The sequence below is a fragment of the Peromyscus maniculatus genome, chromosome 12 (assembly GCF_049852395.1).
Source record: "Peromyscus maniculatus bairdii isolate BWxNUB_F1_BW_parent chromosome 12, HU_Pman_BW_mat_3.1, whole genome shotgun sequence".
Taxonomy (NCBI): Eukaryota; Metazoa; Chordata; class Mammalia; order Rodentia; family Cricetidae; genus Peromyscus; species Peromyscus maniculatus.
In genome coordinates this window covers 28,644,846-28,667,689 of record NC_134863.1, presented here as the reverse complement: position 1 = coordinate 28,667,689, position 22,844 = coordinate 28,644,846, and the positions used below count along the sequence as shown (strand labels likewise).

At 44.0% G+C, this 22,844-nt stretch overlaps 1 protein-coding gene across 2 annotated transcripts in view; it reads right to left on the bottom strand.

The window, feature by feature from the left end:
• Hgd (homogentisate 1,2-dioxygenase) overlaps positions 1-22,844 on the bottom strand; it is a 50,857-nt gene that overhangs the window by 10,531 nt on the left and 17,482 nt on the right. For both annotated transcript variants that reach the window (XM_006975727.4, XM_076548843.1), the window contains 6 exons: positions 12,438-12,497; positions 10,494-10,585; positions 6,839-6,873; positions 5,930-6,009; positions 4,960-5,059; positions 2,714-2,838 (listed from right to left, as the gene is read on the bottom strand). In XM_006975727.4, coding sequence (XP_006975789.1) covers positions 2,714-2,838; positions 4,960-5,059; positions 5,930-6,009; positions 6,839-6,873; positions 10,494-10,585; positions 12,438-12,497 — 492 coding nt within the window. The remainder of the gene's footprint in view (positions 1-2,713; positions 2,839-4,959; positions 5,060-5,929; positions 6,010-6,838; positions 6,874-10,493; positions 10,586-12,437; positions 12,498-22,844) is intronic.

The following is a 22,844-nucleotide window of genomic DNA, read 5'->3' as shown; positions in this document are numbered from 1 at the left end:
AAGTCACCAGCACGTGATATGCATAAGAGTGAGCTAGCCAAAACTCTGGTAGAGATGGCAAAAATGATCACCAGGCCTCTAGGCACTGAAGACATGCCACTGTTAGGAGAGTCCCATGTTCCTGAGGATGGCCCTACATCCATGCACATATAGACAGCACTAACTGTAATTAGAGGGGTATAAACAATAAAAAAAAATTAAAAGATGTGAAGTTGGGAGTAGGATGTGTTGAAGGGGATATGGAGACAGGAAAAGGGCAAAATGGGGATGAATATGATCATATATCATTGTGTTTATGATATTATAATATTCTCAAGAACAAAGGAAAAAAAGCTTTAGGGAAAAGCTACTCACAAAGGCATGGTTAAGGCTAAGTGGAATGATTAGAGTGTTGAGGTATCTGAGCCTTACAACAGTGGGAAGGCATTGACATTCCCGGGCATGAGGAATAAAGGGGGAAAATACTGTTATAGGATGTCAGCAAGATCTAGAACCATGGGGCTGGAGAGATGGCTCAGAGGTTAAGAGCACTCACTGCTTGTTCTTCCGAAGGTCCTGAATTCAATTCCCAGCAACCACATGGTGGCTCACAACCATCTGTAGTGAGATCTGGTGCCCTCTTCTGGCCCGCAGGGGTGTGTGCAGACAGGACACTGTATACATAATAAATAAATAAATCTTTAAAAAAAAAAAAAGATCTAGAACCATGAAGAAGTGTAGTGGTATTTGCTCCGCCCATGACCTGGGCTATAGGGCCTGAAGGAGGCTGTGCTTCCTGCCATTGTAAGTGACCTCTTAGAAGGAGAGGGAGAAGGGTCACATGCCCCTTCTCACTGCTCCTGCCTGCCAGGTGGAAAGGTGGATTCGCTTAGGGTCAGATCAGAGGACGACCTCAGCTGTCTACTCCGTTCTGTATTCGTGAGTGTATTTCCTCAATTTACCTTAATAAATTTCCCTAATACTTCTTAAACGGACTCCTGTAGATTTATTGCTTTAAAGAAGAGTAGATTTGTAAATATTTTTAGTTAGTTCTCTGGGGGAAATAAAGCTCTGATTTATAGTATTTGCTAATGTCTGTGGTATGAATACTCTCACTATGATATTTTATCTCCCCCACCAATAATAATATTTTTTTCTGGTTAAAATTAAAAAAAAAAACACACATTTAGTGCTTTTAGTTATGTACTGAGATCTGGTTTTGAGTCCCAATGTGACACTGCTGAGCACCAGGGTGGGAAGACGTGTGAACAACAGCTTTTACAAGTTGCAATGAACTGACTTCCCACACTGAGGCCACCCAACAGTAGTTAGATCAGGCTCATTTATGTCTTAAATAGGCAGGAAGCAGTGGAAAAAATGCCCAGCTCTTCTCCCTCCTGTCATCAAGTCCCTTCCAGTTGACTCAAACAACCCATAATAGACTAAGGAGCCCAGGCTACTTTGTGGATAAATGCCAGCCTCCCAGGGCATAGACCATGGCAGAGGAGAATGGACCAGTGGGACCATTACAAGGGCCCCCTGGGAAGCAGAAAGCTTTCTACAGCAGCTGCTGGCTACTGCCAGAACAGAGCTTCTCTATCAATTGTATATAAAATAGTAATAATAATATAATAATAATTTCATTGCCCACTGAGAGTATTCATGTAGGTGTGAGCATTTTACACAAGGCTTTCTGATTCTAAAACAAATGGTCCCTGAACCACTTATGAAAAATCCTGACCCAGAGAACGTGAGGCTGACACATTTGCTCCAGGGTTTAAGCTGAAGTTGCAAACTCATGTGCCTCTGCTAGCTGGCATGGCCTCCTTGGTGCTACTCAAGGAAAATAACACATGCTAGGCAAATATAGACAGTACGTCAGACAAATAAAAAAAATTAAAGCAAACAATAATAACAGAAGGGCTACTTGGGTACCTTTCATTATATGATTAATCTGTTCTAACATTATGCACTCAATAAGTTAAGTAATTATACGAAGTGATAGCCTGGCATGGTGGTGCACACCTGAAATGTTCTCTCTTGGGAGGTAGAAGCAGGAGAATCAGGAGTTCAAGGTCACTCTCAGCTACAAAGCAAGTTCAAGGCCAACCTGGGCTATATGAGATCTTGTCTCAAAAAAATGAACAAGAAGCCATATAGTATTATTATAGCATAGGTTATATATTATGTTATTTTTTCATGTGACATTCTTACAGAAAGGATAGACTGTTATCAGCTCTCAAAATTAATTTTATATTATTGTCTGTGATTTCATGTTCTGAGTTTACTAGGCCTCTGATATAATTGAAACTAACTAACTAAATTCTCTGTGTTTTGGATCAACCATCAATCACTTGTATTTGAAATAAGGTGGCCACTGAGGAATATCAGTCTTGGCTGATCTTTGTGGTGACTCATCTTCTTTTTCAGGACATATTAGGTGGCCTATATGTCGTGTGCCCCACGTCATTTTTAGAGACCTGTTTATTGCCAAATTTCCATTGCTAGATAAGTAGAAAGAGCACCACCTTGAGTCAGTCAAACAGCGTCACTTACTGGGACACGGACGAATTAATCATCGCTATCTGATCTGTTTCCATGACGAGGAATGTAATGGGCGGTACCTTAGAGGTGTGATAAAGACAAAGGTAATGTACCTAAGGCTGACCTGGGCACTCAACGGGTGCCTTACAACTCCACATCCACTCTCTGGCTACCGATAGTCTTACCTTACCTGTTTGGAAGCAAACAGCTTGCCCTGGTATTTATTAATCACAGTGTAACCACCAGGCACTTGACGATCTTCATACCAGGCAACAGGGATCAAGAAATCACGAGGATTGGCCAAGCCATTCGCTCCTAGAACACAGTGCCCCGAACCCCGTTTAGAAACTTCGGCAGTCAAAGGAAAGATGCCAGCAAAGGGGAGGCTTTCTTCTGTGTCATGAGTCATCCACAGATTTCTTTCATCACCACAATCCTTACTGGGTTCCCAGCCAGGGCTATGGCTGAGTGCCTGCCCAGCATCTATGAGGCCCTGGGTTCAATCCCAAGCAGCACAGAATCTGTTGGATCTCAGTCTGGTAGATTTGTAGAAAGATCCAAGAGATCTGGCTGAAAAACAGAAAATTTCAAAAATCCTTACGAGTAGCATTGTCTTCTAAAGTTGAAAAGTGATGTGGCTCGGATGCTTTTTATATGCATTACCTCATCACTAATCATATACCACAGGTGAGAAAAACGGAGAGGAGAGACTGGAGAGGAGGAAAGGGAAGAGTTGGGAGAACAGCGGGTCTCTGTCCCAGGAAGCCCTGGGGACTCCCCGACACACCCTTGGACCCTGATCTCATATAAAAAGGCAGTAAGCTATTGTTCTGGGCGGGCCTTTGCCCTGTAGATAGAGCTCAAAAGCCAGGCCTATAAAGCTGCTGTCCAGCCTGAAAAATACGTGCCTGCCATTCAGAGAGGAAGAATTGAGGACCTGCCTGTTTAGCTTTGTTCAGGAGTGAGTGTGCCCTCCCGAGAAAGGAAATAAATCAAACGACAAAATATGAAAAAGCGTAAGTGCAAAAACATAATTTAACTTGGAGAGGAGAGGCCTGGGGAGTGTTTTATCATTTCCAGCTCCTGGGGTTAAAAAAAAAAAAAGCCCCAGCTGGTTAGTAAATTATATATATTTTCCAGAGGGTACATGCTCCGTGGAACCTGGAGGTTCTGCTGCCGGTACAGCAGCAGGAAGCTAGACCAAAGTGGGGAGAGTGGGCGGCAGGCAGGATGACAGACGGCCCACCACGGCTCCAGCTGCCTCTCTGCTGCCTCCCACCTTCCTCTGAATATTTGGATCCCCAGGGGAGTGACCAGAAGGCACATGCTGGCCTGTCCTTGTTGCTCTGAAAAGCTGTTGATGAGGAAGGAAAGAACTGGGAGGTATGGCCCAGGATGAAACCAGAGGCCAATTCCCCCCGCCCCTTTTTTTTTTCTCCATAGGAGGCTTGAGAACAATTGCTCCTCAGATCTTTGCATCTCTCCAGCAGGCCCTGCCTTCAGCTGTTAGAAGAGCAGGGGCCGGGAGAGAGGGAGTTTTAATCTATCTCACAGGGTACCCCTTGTAGGGACGGTTGTTTATAGCCCCTTCATAGCATGAAGTGATACACTTGTTAAGTGTGGGGATTTTGTGAAATGTGTTCATAAGGAACGTGATGTTCAAAGGCCATGTGTCACTCAGCCCAGTCCATCTTTCCATGGGAATAGAACCCAGGCCATTTTTATGGCTGGAGACACACAGCTCATTGACTTAAGAAAACAATTATTCACAAAGCTCATTCTCATTAGCATATATTTGCTTAAGCGGTTCCCTTTCCTCTTCTCTTTAATATGCCATTAAAAATTAATCAAATCTCAGGGCTGGGGGAATGTAGCTCAGTTGGTAAAGTGCTTGCCTAGCATGCATGAAGCCCTGGGTTCAGTCCTCTGCACTGTGTGGGGCTGGGTATGGTAGTGAACACGTATAATCCCAGCATTCAGGAGGCAGTAGAGTTAGAAGAAGTTCAAGGTCATTCTCATCTGTATAGAGAGCTGGAGGTCAGCCTGGGATATAAGAGACCCCAATTTAAAAAACAAAAAACAAAAACAACAACAACAACAACAACAAAAACCCAGAAAACAAAACCCAGAAGAATTTAATCAAATCTCAGATCTCATTCTTGGTAAAGCTATTCTTATGGCCCCCTTCTGTGTCCATTGTAACATATACTATCTAACCAGAAACCTGCTAAGTGCCTTTATCATCATTGTTCTGTTGTGTTATTTTAGAGACATTCAGAGTAGATTGGTTTGGGTCATTTTCTGTTATATCCTGATTTTGTAGGAAGGCACTTGGTCTAAGGAAGCTGTCTGGAGAGGGAAGTTAAGTTGGAATGTGAGAATAAGGAAGAGATGGAAGGCAATGTATCTCAAGTGAAGCCGAGAGTGAAGGTTTACCAATGGGTCCCAGGTCAGGTAACTCAAAGTGGACACCATAAACCTCCAGGATGTAGCCCCTGGTCTCCTCGAAGACATCGACACTGAATCGCATTCCTCTCTGGAGGACAAAAACACAAGCGTGCCCTCTTAAATAAATCATAACTTGTAGTTATATGCAGAAGTAATGTGATCATGTTTCCAGGCATATTGTTGTGGTCGTTTGAACGTAATTGGCCCCCATAATCTCATAGGGAATGGCACTATTAGGAGGTGTGGCTTTGTTGGAGTGGGTATGGCCTTGTTGGAGGACATGCGTCACTGTGGGGCGGGCTTTGAGGTTTCCTGTGCTCAGGATACCGCCCAGTGTCTCAGTCGACTTCTTATTGCCTTCTGGTCAAGCTATAGCCAGCACCATGTCTGTTTACACGCCACCATGCTACCTGTCACCCGCCATGCCCCTCGCCATATGGATCATGCACTGAACCTCTGAAACTGTAAATGAGCCATCCCAATTAAATGTTTCCTTAGTGAGAGTTGCCAGTAGTCATGGTGTCCTCATAGCAATAAAACCCTAACTGAGACAACTGTGAAAGGCGAGCAGATTAAAGATGGGTTACAAAGAAAAATCTAATTCCTAATCATACCCATAATTAATCTCTCGTTGGGCCCAGAAATAACAGCAGCCTCCAATTAGCCAAAAAACTATTTTTTTGAATACCTCCATCATCTCCTACCTTTGACCCAGCCTTAAGTAGACTACAAACATTTAGGGAAAGGAAGTGAAAAACATTCTCTGCTTTGTGACTGTGTGCTATATTCAACAATGCAGGCACTAAGCCTGCTTACTCTGAAGTCTTCTGTGGAACTCACATTCCTCTCTGGTCCCCAGACATGACAGAGACATTTTAGTGTTAGAAATAGCAGCAGCTGAAACATCTGATTGCTCCCGAATTAGGGAGAGGCTGTGGGGAGAGGGCTCATTACCAACCTGAATGACGCAGATCTCGTTGGGCTGCAGCAGCATCTTGCCAAACTCTGTGTAAATGAGAAGCTTCCCTTTCTGGGGAACTGGCAAATGGGGGGAAAAAAATCCAGTGCGGTGATGAGCAACCCTGTTAACGGAGAACCTGCCGGCTTAAGGTCTGTACGTGTTTGTTATTGCAAATGAGGAGACCTTTATTGTGTCTCTCGGGGGTAAGTTATATTCTGACAATGTCAGTTAACTATTTTACTGTCTAGAAGATTTTGAAAGTTCTTCAAAAATCTCAATCTTCTCCCCGACCCCCACCCCTTTGAGGAGCTTGTATATATGCTTTTTTTGTGAATTGACCCAAAAGGGTCATATAAATAGCACAGAAAAATCACTCTTTTCTGACATTTCAGCGGGAATTCTGGCATTTGCATGTCTACTGACTACACAAAAATGTTCATGCCTGAATACGGATTCTAACACCACCAAACGCATGGGAAGACCAGAATAATCTCTGATGGGACTTACATTTTAGATGGTCTCCTAAAATTTTTATCTGAATGGTGGTTATTGATGACAAATGGGCTTTCCTTGGGTGAGTTTAAAAACAAATAGAATTTTCCTAATAAGTTAGTCAGATGTTATTAGCTTCATTTCAGCTGCCAAGATCTCCCACATGAGAGAGGCCCAACAGAGAGAGACGGCCACAGGCAGAAAGCCCAGAACATACATTAGACACTTTGAGGTATGCTAGGAATCTTCTCCAGACCACCAGTGGCATCTGGACCTCACTCTGTAGATGATACTTCATTTAATAACGCAGATGGGAAATGCAGGTAAGAAAAATACAACAACAACAACAACAACCAACACCTGGAACATAGTTCGGGGCTAGGGATCAGTCAATCTTCCCACTCAGGAGCTTACCGATCAGGAAATCCCCATCTGAATTGTAAAAGCACCTGCAATAGACAGAGTACTTTCTGTGATTTTTTTTTTCAGCTTTAACACATTCTGGACAAGTGTATTCATTCTACAAATTATTATTTAGTGCCTACCACGGACCAGGCGCTGGGTATAAAATGGCCTGCAGAAGCCCCCCTGCGGAGTTAAAAAGTCTAGCAGATTGCAACAGGAAACACACAAGTGCAGAACTCTATCCCTGCAAGGCATCCTGGATAATGCTGTGAAAGTCAAGTTCAGGAACAGGAAAGAGGGACCTGCCCTGGTTTGGGGAGAAAATAAAGGCCTCCCTACTGATGAGACATTTGCCAAAGGATCTAAAGGTATCATCTAGGCAAGAGAAGGCACTCCAGGCAAACAGAGAAGCGAGCTCAGGTGCTCTGGGGCAAGCAGGCTCATGGCATGTTGAAAGAAGGGGAGAGACTCCGGCCATTGTGGCTTAAGTGGAGAGAAGGAAGGTGACCTGATACAAGACTAGACCCAAAGGGGGGTCTCCAGTGTCTCACAGGGCTATAATCTTGGCCTTGATTCATGACTCAAAAAGTGGAACAGCTAGGGCAGGAGAAATGGGTTGGCAGTTATGAGCATTTGTTTCTCTTTAGAGGACCCACATTCTGTTCCTAGCACCCCTATGGTTGCTCACAACTGTCCCTATCTTCAGTGCCAGGGGACCCAACACCCTCTTCTGGCTTCCACAGGCACCAGGCACACATGGTGCACAGATATATATGCAGGCAAGACACTGATACACAAACAAAAAAATAAAAATAAAAATAATTATATAAGGATATCCTTGAAGGTCACTGACCTCCATTTGTTAACAGTAGCATGCCAGCTAAGCCTTTTCATTTTCACAATCCTCTTCAAGCTGGTGTAGTACCTACTTTTCAGGAGTGGCTCTGTGCAACATTTATTGGCCTCCTGAAATTCATTTAGCCCCCTTTGAAGATACCTTAAAATTTATGAGCCTGAATGTAGCCATTATGAGACCATTAGTTCTGCTCCTTGTGAGTTGCCTGTTTTTTCTTTATGGTTCTTAGTTGTTCTTTTGCAGAGCTGCCAGCTTAAGTCATGCTGGGATCAAGAAAAATGGGCCCTGACGATTCGTGTTCCTGGAGTTGTATCCATGCCAGTGGATGCCCACACAATCCAGAAGAGAATTTGACATTGCTGCTGCTGTTGTTGCTGTTATAGCAGTGGCAGCCACCGCTGCTGCTGTTTCTGGGATTACCATTTCATAATTGGTTACTACAGCTAGCACAGTGGAGAGCCTGGTAACAAAAGTAGCTACCACAGTTAGTTAATCTTTCATTCTATTGGGCATGACAAATTTAATTCAATAGTTATATACATTTCTATTGGCTTTGAAAATTATAAATTTATAAACTCAAGTTCCATTTACTTTTGGGATACCATCTTACAAGGACTCCAATTTGCAGTAAGGCTCATTAAGGAAGGGAATGGCTCAGTTGTCTTTAGCCTACTGGCTATGGGTGAGTTAGGACTTCTGTTGGTCTTTTCTGTGTTGAACACACAGATTGCAAGCCCAGTACCACTTTGAGATCTTTGGCAGCAGTTAACTCTGCAGCTCACACGATTGAGCCTGTATAATGAGTATTCAGAGATGGGTAATGCCTGGGGAGCACTCACCAACCTAAGACAGAGTGCCTGTGTGGCCTGGACAGGTGTCTCCATGACAGGTAAAGTAACCTGCTGATGTCCCACATAACCTAAGTCAGAAGCTCACTTTTTAGTAAAAGGGGGACCTGTAGGTCCCTGGCCCCTGTTTTGGGTAACTGTTGCCTTGCTTGCTGACCTTGACCTTGATATCCTCCCTATGCTAATTCCCTGCTGGGTTCCACTCTCCTGAATGCTTAAGGGAAGTTCCTTGTCTGTGTATCCTGCATAATGGGCATTAACAGCTTAGATGCAAAATTGTAAAACATTGGTAGCAAACTTCTGCCCTCCAGGGTTCTCCCATTGTACTGTAAGCCTGTATTTAAGACCTCCTCCCTCCTTTAATAAACGGCATTCAGCATTAAAAAAAAAATCTTGTGGAGAATAACAAAAAATAAAAATAATAAAAATAATTATAAAAAAGTTGAATAGCTCACACAAATTCATGAAGTCAGCAAGATCAGACTTCAGCTTTAGACACAACAGTGTTGTTTTAGAGGTTGTATGCAAAACTGCCATGATAGTCTGCTTTCCACAAAAAAGGCAGGTTGTCATTTACTTTTTCAAATTGAAAAAAAAGCAGAATATAGGGACCAGCGAAATAGCCCAGCAGGTAAAGGCAACTGCCACCAAGCCTGAGGATCTGAGGATCTGAGTTTGATCCCTGGGACCCACATGATAGAAGGAGAGAAGGGACTCCCTCAAGTTGTCCCTGACTTCTCTACACATGTGCTATGACGTACACACCCCTTTAAAACAACAGTATGTAAACTTCTATATGCAGGAACATTCCCCTCACACAAAGCTGCCAGCTCTCAGCCAAAGCAGACACTTTGCCCTCATAACTGCTCATGCAGTATGACTTTGGACTTGAACCCTAAAGTGTTGTGGAATATTATTTCCACTATGCAGAGACGTGCTACATTTGTTTCTGCTGCAGAATATTACTTTAACTGTGTAAAGATGTGTTACATTTGTTTCTGCTGCATTTGTTTAGCGATGTAAGGATGTGTGTTTAGCTATGTAAAGATGTGTTGCATTTGTTTCACCTTGCCTGCCGAAGGCACCTGATTGGTCCAATAACGACCTAAATGGCCAATAGCTAGGCAGAGAAAGGCTAGGTGGGGCTGCCAGGCAGAGAGGCTAAATAAGAGGAGAAGTCTAGAATGAAAGAAAAGAAGAAGAAAGCGGGGCTGGAGAGATGGCTCAGAGGTTAAGAGCACCGACTATTCTTCCTGAGGTTCTGAGTTCAATTCCCAGCACCACATGGTGGTTCACAACCATCTGTAATGAGATCTGGCGCCCTCTTCTGTGTACATAATAAATAAACCTTTAAGAAGAAGAAAAAAGAAGAAGAAGAAGAAAGCAGGGGAGAAAGAGAAGGTCACACCCGGGGCAGAAAGCCAGGCAGCCACCAGCCAGCCAGACATGAGAAGCCATGAAAGTAAGACGTACAGAAGGAAAAAAGGTAAAAAGGCCCAAGTCAAAAGGTATAAAGAAAGACAGGTTAACTTAAAAGAGCTAGCACAAAAATGTGCCCAAGCTAGGCCGAACATTCATAATAACAGACATAATAAGAAGTCTCTGTGTCACGATTTGGGAGCTGATTGGTGGCCCCAAAGAAGAAGTCTGGTACACTAGGGAGCCTTAGAAATTAGTTCCATTTGTCCCCAAGCTACTTAGTTGAACTACTCCTTCATCCCAGGGTCCTAACCTCTCCTTTCTGCCTACCCTGTTACATGACATTTTATGTCTATGTCTTCAGAGCCAGTCAAAATAGAAGTTCTCAATTGATATCATTATCAAGAAATCCATACCACCGTTTCCCTGAAACTAACAAAAGGACAGTGTTTGTGCCTGTGGGACTTTATCAGGGTCCCCGCTCTCTGGCCGACAGGCCCTGGGGGATGGGTAGGTCATGGCCCAGCACCGAGCCCCTTACCTGTTCTCCATGGAGGAGTTACACAGGAAGATGTGAACAGCAAGTCCGTTGTTAGACTTGATGTCTCCAGCTCCACATAAGGTGTGCAGCCCCTGAGAGAGCAGGAGACAGGGTGAGAAGCAGCAGTGTGTCGGAGACCCAGCCCGCCCCCGGCCCCTGAGAGTCAAGAAGCTGGCAAGGCTCTAGTCTTCGCTTTGAGAATGTCCCAGAAGTCATTGGGAGCTAGGCTGCCTGAAATGTATTGACTTACACTTGGTGGACTGTGTCCCATCCTAGTTGACCTAGAACTTTTAATGGCCGTGTCAGATGATCTTACATAATTTCTTTAAATGGATTTGAGACTGATATTTTATTATGATCCCAATAAACCGGGAGGAAGGAGGTGATACCTGGTAGAAAGATGGGGGGAAGCGCTGAAACTTCCCTTGACGTTTAGTGCCCCCCAAGTCTACCCCACCCTGGGGCAACCCTCTCTTGGGAAGAAAGCCAGGCTACTCTCCCCAGAGCAGAGCAGAAGACCTTGTGACTGACTGCAAATCCTTGTGCTTCAGGACCAGCCGATCTGATCCCCAGTGCAAGAAGTGTGGGGGGCGGGGGAGGGGAACTTCTTACATCACTCTGCCCCAAACCTGCAGGCAGGGGATTTATTTTTCTATCATCACTTAACGGGGAAGTTTGAGGTCGACTAGAGCGAGTCCTCACAAGGTGTGGGGGACACCTCTAAGGTCAAAAAGGCTCCGAGATGCTTTCAACAGTCTGGGCTAAAGCGGGGCACTTGGAGTCTTCCTAAGTAAGCCGAAGCCAAGCTTGCCTGCGGAACCCTCCTGGGTCCTCCTGGAGACCTACCGCCTGAGAGCTCCGGTCCCTTCACCCACAGGCTTCTTGCTGTGGGAGCAGGTGTTCCAGTACCGCCAACATTACTAATCAAGAAGGGCTGCCAGCTGGCACTGTACTTAGCCGGGTACCACCTGAGCTGATGCCATCCTAGCCCAGGGATCCATTTCAGAGGTTTCCAAGCTTTTGGGTGGGAACATTTTTTTCTTTATTTTTTTTAACTCATCTGAATGAAATTTATCATTTCCTTCAAGTATTATGAATGCAGGCAGCAAACCACAAACAGCACCGGAAGTGCCTGTAACTTTTTTAATGACTGGGACATTTTTGTAGCATTCATCACAGGTATCTCAAAGTATCATCTGGGCTCATACTATAGTGAATGGATTTTCCCATAGGTCTTATGATCTAGTACATTAACTAGGAGGCATGTTTATAACTATAAAACACATATAGTATTTTTAAAAAATATTTTACCATTGCATTTCAACATAATTGTCTGTATAATTTGATGTAGCTTATTTTACCCTGTCAAAAACACAGGTTGTGCCAGGCATAGTGGCTCATAGCAGTAATTCCAGCAACTGGGACCGAGGGAAGAGGACTGTCATGAGTTCAAGGCCAGCCTGAGCTACAGGGGGAGATCCTATCTCAACCAACCCAACCAACCAACCAACCAACCAACCAACCAACCAAACAACCAAACAAACAAAATCCCCAAGCCCCCAAATTAAAAACCAACAGCAAAATAAATACATAAATAAAAGAAGGTGTCACCAGACCATCAAAGGCGCCATGGATCAAAAAGTTTAGGAGTGGCTGCTCTAACCCAAAGAAGAAGTGCTGGACGGAGGAAATTTGACTCTCCTTGGCCTTTCTGTGAGGTAAAAAACTCCTGGGTGCCCTTTGGTGTCAGAAGCCATATGGTGCCCATGGTGCCCGTAAGTAAGACATCCCTCAGCCAGCCCCCCACTGCACACAGGTGGCTTTGTCTCTGCCGCCTCCGGTTCCGGCTGCTCTGCTTGGCATTCCGGACTGCAGATGGTTAGCTCTCTCTCTCACCGCAGGACAGAGGAGGGCAGTGGGAAGGCGCGGCGAATATTGACTTACGCTCACAAAGTCCACTTTCTTCTGAGATGCTTTTGGAATCTCAAATGGTTTCCATCTAAGCTGGAAAAATAAATACCCATACAGGAAAATGACTTCACAGGGAGAGGCCATAGGCTTATTAAATAGATTCAGTACAGAGAGGGAAAGGGACAATGGCTCCCTCTGCGAGGTTCTGGCCATTTGTGATTTTGTTGTGTTAGAACTAATGATTATCTATCCTTTCTTTAAAGGGGTTCTCTCTCTCTCTCTCTCTCTCTCTCTCTCTCTCTCTCTCTCTCTCTCACACACACACACACACACACACGTGTGTGCCTATGTGTGTGCTCTGTAAGGGTGTATGTCTCTGTGTGTATGTGATATAGGGGTGTGTGTCTATGTATGTGCTGTAGGGGTGTGTATCTCTCTCTGCTATGTGTGTATGCTCTGTAGGGTTGTATGTCTCGTGTGCATGTGCTATTGGGGTGTGTGTTTCTGTGTGTCTGCCGCAGGGCTGTATATCTCTTTCTGTATGCTGTAGGGGTGTGTATATTTAATATGAATATAAAGCGCCTTTGTTCCTTAGTGCTTTCAATTATAAAAATAAAGAGAACCCATTGCTCCCTCTCTCAGAAGGTGTTTCTTTTAACATTTCGCTCAGGCACATCTGTGAGTTTTGACTGATGCTGCTTTCATGCTATTTATAATCAGCTCCCTTTCCTGGCATGCCAGCCTCTCTGTGTGGGCTCCTGACACTGCAGGGGAAGGTTCCACTTTTACTTCCAGCCCTTGGAGTTTTGAATTATTTCCTTAAGAGACAGAAAAATGCATCCAGCTGAGATTGGATTTGGTGACTGCAGCGCCCGGTTCAATTTCTTCCCCAAACCTTGGGTTTGTCCCCGGGCTGCCCCATGGTTCACTTTAAATCGCAATGATCTTTAATTCAATAATGAACTGATGTAAGGAAATGGGGAGAGAAACCAGCAGGTGCAGTCCCTGCTCAGAGCATCAGTGCAGTGTTTATGAATCAATGTAGCACAGGGTCTGAGGCAGCCAGGCTGGGGAGCTCATCTGCCCAGCAGCCCCGGAGCACATCTTGCGGAGTGACCGGCATCCTGGGACCAGCTCCCTTGGCTGTTAGACCTGGTGGAGGCTGGATGGGCAAGGGCTTCGTCAAGGTCCTGGACTCTGTTCATTCTGTGTTTTGAGAAGGCAGCCAGGCGGGGAGGTGAGCAGCAAATAGAAAGGGTGCGGCTGGGATTATCCTGCCTCTGATACATGCAGTCAGGCTGTACCCACCATTTCTTAAAAGCAAAGGGGATGAGGACATTCTGAGACCACTTCAAAGGGATGCAAAGTGCGGGTTTGAAAAAGACTATTGAAACTGTGCTCGAATTAGAATTAGAATGCAGGAATACTTCAGGACTGATTCCATTCACGATGATACTTCTGGGGACACAGGGGGAACCCAAACAGCAAGGATCTAGAAAGGGCTTTCAACCATTGGCATGAGACATTTTGTGCTGGGTAATTCTTTGTTGCAGAGGTGCCCTGTTCATAGAGAGATGCTCAGCACTGCTCCTGGCCCCTGCCCGCAAGATACCAGTTGCATTACTCCAAGTAATAGCGATCCAAAAATATCCCCATTGTCAAAACACTCCTCTGAGTCAAATATCCTGCAGAGAACTACAGACCTACAGGAAAATTTCCTTGACCTCAGGAAGGGCCATAGCTGAGCACTGTGCATGTAGGATGGTGTGTGTGTATGCTGGGGACCAAACTCTGAACTCTGTAAATACACAACAGATGCTCTCCCATGGGGCAACACCCCCACCCAAATACTGCTGCAGCTTTAAGGGGTGGCCATGGTCTACTACTAACCATTGCCTACTGCCTCTCTCTCTGGTAGCAGTGGAGGAAAATCACCTGAAAAAGAGTCATCACCATAGATTTCCCAGAGGAAGATATTTAAGTATCAGATCAATCGTTGCCCTGGCAACCATTCAGCGCTAACCAGAGATTCTCAACCCTGGATACCCATGAGAATCAACTGGACAGCCTTTGAAACCACAGCCAAATTAAATCAGAACCTCTGGAAGTGGGACCTAGGCATCAGCATTTTATAAACGTTCCTCTATGTGCAGCCAACCAGCACTCAGAGATTCGGTGACTACTGCATCATGCTTAAAAAAAAATCTACCTAGTCAACCAAGCGATAAGCCATCCAGCTAAACCAAATAAACCATGGCACCTCAAGCCAGATGTGGTGGTGGCAATGCCAGCTTCTAGAGAGCAGCGATGTTTAAATAATACAAGCTTAAGAGTTAGCAAATCCAAGGAAAAAAGAGAGATGGGCAAGGGATATGAAAGAGGGAGAGACATTTTATATATGTATATGTGTAATTATATATTATATAGAAATATCATATATATTAATATTTATATGTAATATGTAAATGTGTTTATAAACATGTACTATAAAATATATACATGTATATAATATTATATAGTATATACATTATATATACTATATATATATAGAGAGAGAAGGGGAGAGCATGGGGAGGGCAGGGAGACAGCACAGCGGCAAGTGAATTGCTGCTGGCTACCGGGCTGTTGTACTAGGACACCTGTGTAATCTGCCTAAAGGTGGGATAGCTGTTGTGGGTAGAAATGAAGCCCCACCTCACAGGAAAGAGGCTCTTCTGTGAGTGGGAAAGACTGAGCCCGAGGCCTGATGGGTTGGCAAGGTCTGCTGCGGAGTTTTCCAGTTCTCCAGCCACAAGGAGAGAAAGGCTGAGGTGGTGGGTGAAATGCAGCCACGTGCTGACGTAGGAAGCCTGCCGTCAACAGGGCCCACATTCCAGAGGAAGGAAGCCCCAACAAGCCTGTCTTCACCAGTGTAAAAATGACCGTCTTTAAACGACAGATGGTACAGGGAGAAAATGAATGCATCGGTTGTGTCTGATGGCAGTTGATGGGACAGAGCCTATATCGTGAGGAATTATAATGATCCTGATGTGCTTCTCTGATAAGGCCTGGACCACAAGAGGAATTCAACTTTGGATCATCAGGCAAGAGACTTTGGTCAGGAGCCCTGATGTGATGTCTTGGTGAATGTGAAGGGGGTGAACAGAAATTGTCCTTGGAGCATAGAACAGAAGCTTCCCTGCTGAGGCCGGAGGCTCAGCCTGGTGCATTTCCTGCAGAGCAATCACTGTGGTAAGCCCAGGCCAATAAGACCATGCATGGGGCAAACCAGAAGATTTGGTGTCTGCTATTTCCTCTGTGGGCAAATTATTTTACCTGTTTGGTTTGCTTTCCTTATAGGTAACAATGGGGTTATGGAAGGGACTATAGTTCCACGAGCTCCTATAGAAGAGCATCTGGCAGTCAAAGGACACTTTGTGACTGATAAAACTCTTTGATATGGACTGACACCCATCTCCCCTCCAACACCAGTTTATGTATTGAAGCTCTAACCTCCATTGAGACTGCCTGGGAGGTAAGGCCTTTCAGTGGTAGATAAGGTCAAATTAAATAATACAATTTAGGAGTGATAGCCTAAGAAGAATTAGATCCAGGTACTTGGGAAACTGAGGCAGGAGAACTGAAGGTTTTACAGCCTGGGATATATACAAAGGTCTTGTCCAATAATAATAATAATAAAATAAAACCCAGAGTACTAGCTGGGCAGAGGTGGCGCATGCCTTTAATCCCAGCACTCGGGAGAGAGAGGCAGGTGGATCTCTGTGAGTTCGAGGCCAGCCTGGGCTACAGAGTGAGTGCTAGGACAGCCAGGGCTACACAAAGAAACTGTGTCTCAAAAAAAAACAAAAACAAAAAAAAACAAAAACAAAACAAAACAAAACAAAAAAACCCAAAACCAACCAAACAAAATGCCCCAAAAAAGCAAAAAAGAAAGCCATTACCAGCCATCAACCCTTTGTAGACCTTGTTATTAGACTCCAGTCTCCAACCCTTGAGGGTACTCTTCCTGTTTTTTTTTTTTTTTTTTTTTTTTGGTTTTTCGAGACAAGGTTTCTCTGTGTAGTTTTGCACCTTTCCTAGATCTTGCTCTGTAGACCAGGCTGGCCTCGAACTCACAAAGATCTGCCAGGCTCTGCCTCCCAAGTGCTGGGATTAAAGGCGTGTGCCACCACCGCCCGGCTGTTCCTGTTATTTAAGTGGGCAAGCCATGGCATAATAGAATGCTACAGTTTCATAACCATTTTTTTTCATACTATATATAACCACTGAATAGCTCCTCCCATATGAAATTTAATTAAGTCTTTCAAAAACAATGGCATAGATTATAGTATCTAATATGTAGCCTATAGTATGTATGAATATATACTTATTGAATGATTGAAGAGATTAATAAATATAAGCATGGAGAACATGGTTTATAAAAGTTCAAATATTACTTCCAATGTGTAAATCAGTTCCTCACACGTGTATAAAGTTGTTCTGATTTTCTGTCCAGTAGGTCTGTCAACTACTGAAAGAGGGATGTTGAAGTCCTGACCATGACTTTTTCTTTCAGGGCTATCAAACTATGTCACATAGTTTGCTTTTCATTTTTGCAAATTCTATTGGAGAATAAACTTCTATTCACTAAAACTGAGGTGCTAAAAGAGTTTGAAAAGCATTTCCAAGGGTGTTCGATGTTTGAATTAAAAATTCTTTAGCATTTCCAAAGGAGGGGGATGAGAGGATCCCTGTTAACATTTAATTAAGGAGATTCAAAATTCATACCTGGAGATGAAAAGGAAACAAGAGAGAAGAAGCCTCAATATGTCTGAAGTTGGCGGACTCAAGTTTGGCTGGATGACATGAAGATCCCTTCCAATACTGAGAGTCCTTGATTCACTGACTCCATCCAAAACTGCCACGGACTCAACCACCCTGGGTGACCTGGATTCTCTTCACATTGGTTGACTAGAGGCAGACACTTTATTCCAAGCTGGTGACATCATCCAAGAACTTGGAAGTAACTTGTGGATAAAAACCTTAGCCGTAATGCTTAAGCCAGAGCCAGCAGCAGCTATGATTGAAGGAGGTTCAAGATAATCAGTAATGTTGACTTTTAGACCAAGGAGGGAAGAGGGGGTGGATGAAATAAAGAGTGACTCACACAAGTCTTCAGCAAATCTATCAGTCTCAGGAGAAGAGGAACTATAATTTATGTGGCGAGAGATCAGGCTTTGCTTGATCTGCTGGAGATCTTTGGCGTAATGGGCTGCTACAGGGTTTCCCAAAGTCTCTGGTAGCACTCCAGCTCTCCAGCCACAGGGAGAGAAAGGCTGAGGTGGTGGGTGACAGACAGGTAAAGAGGACCCAAGTCACAGTAATTTGTTTAGACTTCCTAAAGTCTTTCATGGGACTTCAAAAAAAAAAAAAAAAAAAAAAGTCATCATAGATTCCCAATGTGACTTTGCTCCTAAATGCAAAGCTGAGGATTTTATATTCATTATCCAGTGTTATGGTTTAAATGTGCTAGTCAGCCCTCCATTATGATAATGAAATGCCAGAGTCAGTTAACTTATAAAGAGAAAAGGTTTATTCGTAGTTTTGGAGATTCTAGTAGAAGAATGAGAAGCCCCAGGCTTTGGGCCTCTGGTGAGGGTGGAGTGTTATGACGGAGGTAAATCGTTCACCTCCCGAGTCAGGTAGTGAGAGAGAAGAGAGTGGGTTTCTGTACTCCCCTTTCAGACTGTAACCACACTGACCTAAAGGCTTCATTGCCTAAAAGTCCTACCACTGCCCATCAGTGCCACTCTGAGAACATTACACCACGAGACCCCAACGTGTGAAGATTTCCCAAGTAGGAAAGTAAACAGATAGTGGAAATGGCTTTGGAAGAGATACATAAATAGAAGCATTCCTTCAGGAGTATGTCCTGGCACAAGGCCTATCTGACATCTGTATACATGAAATCATTTGGTTTGCAGACAGCTCCAGTATCTTTCCAGGGAGTGAAATGTAAGGTGATAGAGATGAACTACACAAAAGAGCTAGCCAGCTGTCCAAAAAGGCTGCCCAAGGCAGTATGCACTGCAGTGCCGGCCAGTGCCAGAAGATGCATTTAGAGAAATGCAATCCTGTCTATTTATAGGCTGGTGAGAGCCGAGCTACTGGAGAATACATTCAACAAATATTTGCGATTTTTGGAAATAGGTATGTGCTAGGTGTTGCAGACCAGAGAGAGATAATGGAGACCTGAGCTCTCTCAGACACCCTAAGAAGTGCTCCAGTTCAATGGAAGAAAGCAGTATTTATATTTAGGACCAGCTTTAAGTTATTCGTGGGATTTTGACAGATAGATGTTTATAAGGGAAGAGAAAAATTCCAGGAAGACAGAAAAGCATAAAGCATCAATGCAGAACCATTTAGCGCATTTTCCAGGAATGGGGATGGTCTAAGTGTGGCCGGCAAGCGGGGGACATGGCAGGAAGTAGAGCAGTGGTTCTCAACCTGTGGGTCGAAACCCCTCTGACGAACATCTGTCTCCAAAAAATATTTACATTTGGATTCACAACAGCAGCAAAATGACAGTTATGAGGTAGCAACGAAAATAACTTTATGGTTGGGGGTCACCATAATAGGAGGAACTGTAGTCAAGGGTCACCGCATCAGGCAGGTTGAGAACCACTGAAATAGAGGTTTAAAAACTCATGGCAGTGCATGAGGCTCTTCCTCTCTGGTGTAGGAGCCTACACTTGACAGCCTGGCAGTGGGACCAAAGGATGTTTGCAGGATTTGAAGACTTTTAGACAAGAATAAGCTGAGTCAGGCATAGGATGAGGAAGCCATATTGGATCAGTTATGAGGTTGTTATCATCATCCAGGTAAATGGGAATAAGTTCTGTGTTATCTAGAGTTAAGGAAAAGCAGGAGAAAAATTAGAGATATCTCAGGAGTAAATGCTGCAAAATTTCTTAAAGTGTGGTCGACACTTTAATTTTTTGAAGTGAGCTGAAAAATTCCTCAGTTGCTCAAGGAATTCTTCTGATTGGTTCATCTCACCCAGGCATTTTCCATCAATAACTATCCCTTTGTACTTGCGGGAAAGAGAATCCAACGAAGGGGAATTTCGCCAGTTGATATTTAGAAGGAAAGGGTGAGGTAGAGTATTATGGTCTGGACCCCTCCCCCTATTCATATATCCTTATACCCAGAATGTGATAGAAACGTTTGTTTGTTTGTTTGTTTTTGAGGCAGGGTCTCACAAGCCTGGCTTCAAACTCATGATCCTCTTGACTCTGTCTCCTGAACGCTGGGCTTGTAGGCATATATCACCATGACCAGCTGGGGCACACTCTTGACCGCATACATAGGGGAGAGGCTGGTAACTAAATAGGGTTGGTAACTAAATAGGATGTGAGCCCTTGCAAGAACAGGCATGAAACAGAAAGGAGAGGTGAGAAGACAGAGGAGCAAGACAGCAGAAGAAAACTGCCTCAGTCTCGGGAAGCAGAGCTTGGAGAAAGTGATGCCTCAAGTTCTGCTTTGGTTTTGTTGTGGCGTCCTTGGCAAACAAGGAGAGGAAAGGGAAGCCGGACATAAATCCAAAGGAAGCATAGAGGAGGGTAAGAACAACACAGAGAGAGGAGTGCCCCAGTTTCCAGAGGGAGATGGCCACAAGGGGGAGGTGATAGTCTAGTTCAGGACCTGGAGAGCCCTGATTTGATTTTGCAGATTTTGAGTCACTGCAATGCCCTGGTATCCAGGGAAGGGCTGAGGTTCAGAAAGAAAAAGAAGAAGAAGAAGAAAAAAAAGGCAAGTCAGCGTTCATGCTTTGGAGTGCTGGGGAGACAAGGACTGAAATGGCCGCAGATGATTTATGACAGTGAAAATGGAAAGTATCAGAATGTGACAGGAGAATCCATTTACCAACATGGGTTATAATACAGCATTACAGATGGTCACCAAAGTGCTTGTCACCAAGTCTGAAGATCTGAGATAAATGCCTGGGGCCCCATGGCAGGAGATACTGAAACTGACTTCTCTACTACACCAGTGCTGCAGTGTGTGTGTGTGTGTGTGTGTGTACACATGCACTCACAGGCATTTGTGTATACAACACACACATACACTAAATAAATTTAATTAATTAAAAAAAAAAAGTAATGCCAGGCAGTGGTGGCGCACCTTTAGTCCCAGCACTTGGGAGGCAGAGACAGGAGGATCTCTATGAGTTTGAGGCCATCCTCGTCTACAGAGCAAGATCCAGAACTGCCAGGGCTACACAAAGAAGCCCTGTATTGGAAAAAAAACAAAACAAAAAACACCAAAAAAAAAAATCAAACAACAAAAATCTACCAACAGGAGTATAAGACATGGGAAAAGGTACAAAATAAGTGTTTTTTTTTAAAAAAAATATGAAACTATTACATCATGAGCTAATTATTGTAGACACATGTAAATAATATTTTTAATTATTCATATTCAGTTCTCTCCCTGCCCCTCCCTACTCCATGGAGAGGAATTCTGACTTGCACATTCTCACTGGATATCCTTGAACTCCAGTCTCACTGTAGATATCAGTCTGTGTGTGTCTTAGGAAGAGCAGGTGAGGACTGACGCCATTTTCTAGAGGCAGAAGGTAGAGTGTAGAAAAGTCAAACTAAACCAGTGGGGATAAGGCAAAGGGCTTGGGGCAGGCAAGAGAAAGAGAGAGAAGATCCTAGCTCAGAAAAGGCTTGGAGTCTGGGTAAAAAGAGGAAGAGGATTTTGCAAAGTGATGCTTCAGGACATGTATTAGACATTTGTTAATGTTTTAAGGAGAATCAAGTAAGGATTGATGTTGTTTTCAATTATTTTTGGTACTTGCTTGCCTGGAACTCTAGGAATACTTCTTCATGCCTATGTACAAGGAATAAAATGAAAAGGGATAAGCCGGAACATTAGATGCAGTTAATTCTGCATTGGTGGAATTCCTAGGCATTGCTACTCTTAGGCAAGTTTTGAATAAAAGTGTGTTATTCATGGGGATGTAGTCCCCTATTAGTCTAGTACCTATTCAGGAAACTGAGACACAGGATTTCCCAAGTCCAGGGGTTCAAGGCCAGACTGGGCAAACATAACAGATCTTCATCTCAGGGACAAAAGGGGCGGGGGGGGGGGGGGGTCTTTTTTTTTTTTTTACCCTTCCTTCTCCTTTGCTTTGCTTTGCTTTGCTTTGCTTTGCTTTGCTTTGCTTTGCTTTGCTTTTCTTCTTCTTCTTCTTCTTCTTCTTCTTCTTCTTCTTCTTCTTCTTCTTCTTCTTCTTCTTCTTCTTCTTCTTCTTCTCCTCCTCCTCCTCCTCCTCCTCCTCCTCCTCCTCCTCCTCCTCCTCCTTCTTCTTCTTCTTCTTCTTCTTCTTCTTTCAGTTAGGATCTTGTTATTTACCCAACTATATCTCAGCTTCCTGAGCACAAAGGTTAACTTCTAAGAATAGGAAGGATGGACGACTTATATAGGATGGAGGAGTTAATGGGGTAATTGGATGTGAGCGGTTAAATTATTTTCTTAAAATGTCTGTCAGGACTGGGAGTAGAGCGCATATTTAGCAGGAGACCCAGGTTCACTCTGCCAAGGAGGGAGAGTAGAGGAGGAGGAGGAGGAGAAGGAGGAGGAGGAGGAGGAGGAGGAGGAGGAGGAGGAGGTGTGGTGGGGGATGGGAGGCAGCAGCAGCTGAGAGAGACTTGGATAAGGAAGGCAGGAAGGCCTAAGGTATTTTGGAGGAAAGAGTCTGTCAGTATGGCAAGATCTGGGGAGTTGGATAAGTTCACTAGAGAATATTCTGGAAGGATGGATTGTTTGGCAGCATTTTTGATAAGTTGCGTGTTCTGGGACAGAAGGAATTCTATGATATGACCTTTAATTAATTCTGAAATAATTCCCACATGGTTCAAATCATACTAGTTGAAACCCAAGTGGTAATTTCCATAGTCTAGGCTTTAACTGTGTCAAGGGTCTGATTGTCCAACCATCAAACATTAGGGATTATAATAAAAACAAGCTCTAGAAGACCGGCTTCTAGAAAAGATTGCTGACTCAGAGTGTGAGTTGGAATCTGTAAACTTGAATTGGATTTAGATTTGCTCATTCAATTCTGAGCTTCCACAAGGTAGGGGAAGAGATCTGATAAAGAGAATTAGGCATGCTTCTTAGATGAGATATTAACAGACTGAACTAGCCTCCAGAAGCTGGATTTAAAAACACTCGAGAGCTTCCATTAATTCTCAGATGTGGATCCAATATAAACTAAAGAAGACAACGGCTGTGGTGGGACTGTCCCCAGGCTTCTGGGAGGGCATCAAGGATGATCGTCACAACAGCCTATTGGTGGGTGGTGATCTTTATAGGACTGAGGTTAGATTAGAGGAAGTATTAAGCAAGCCTTGAATCTTCAAAATCTCAGCGACCTTTAATGTGGGTACTTGG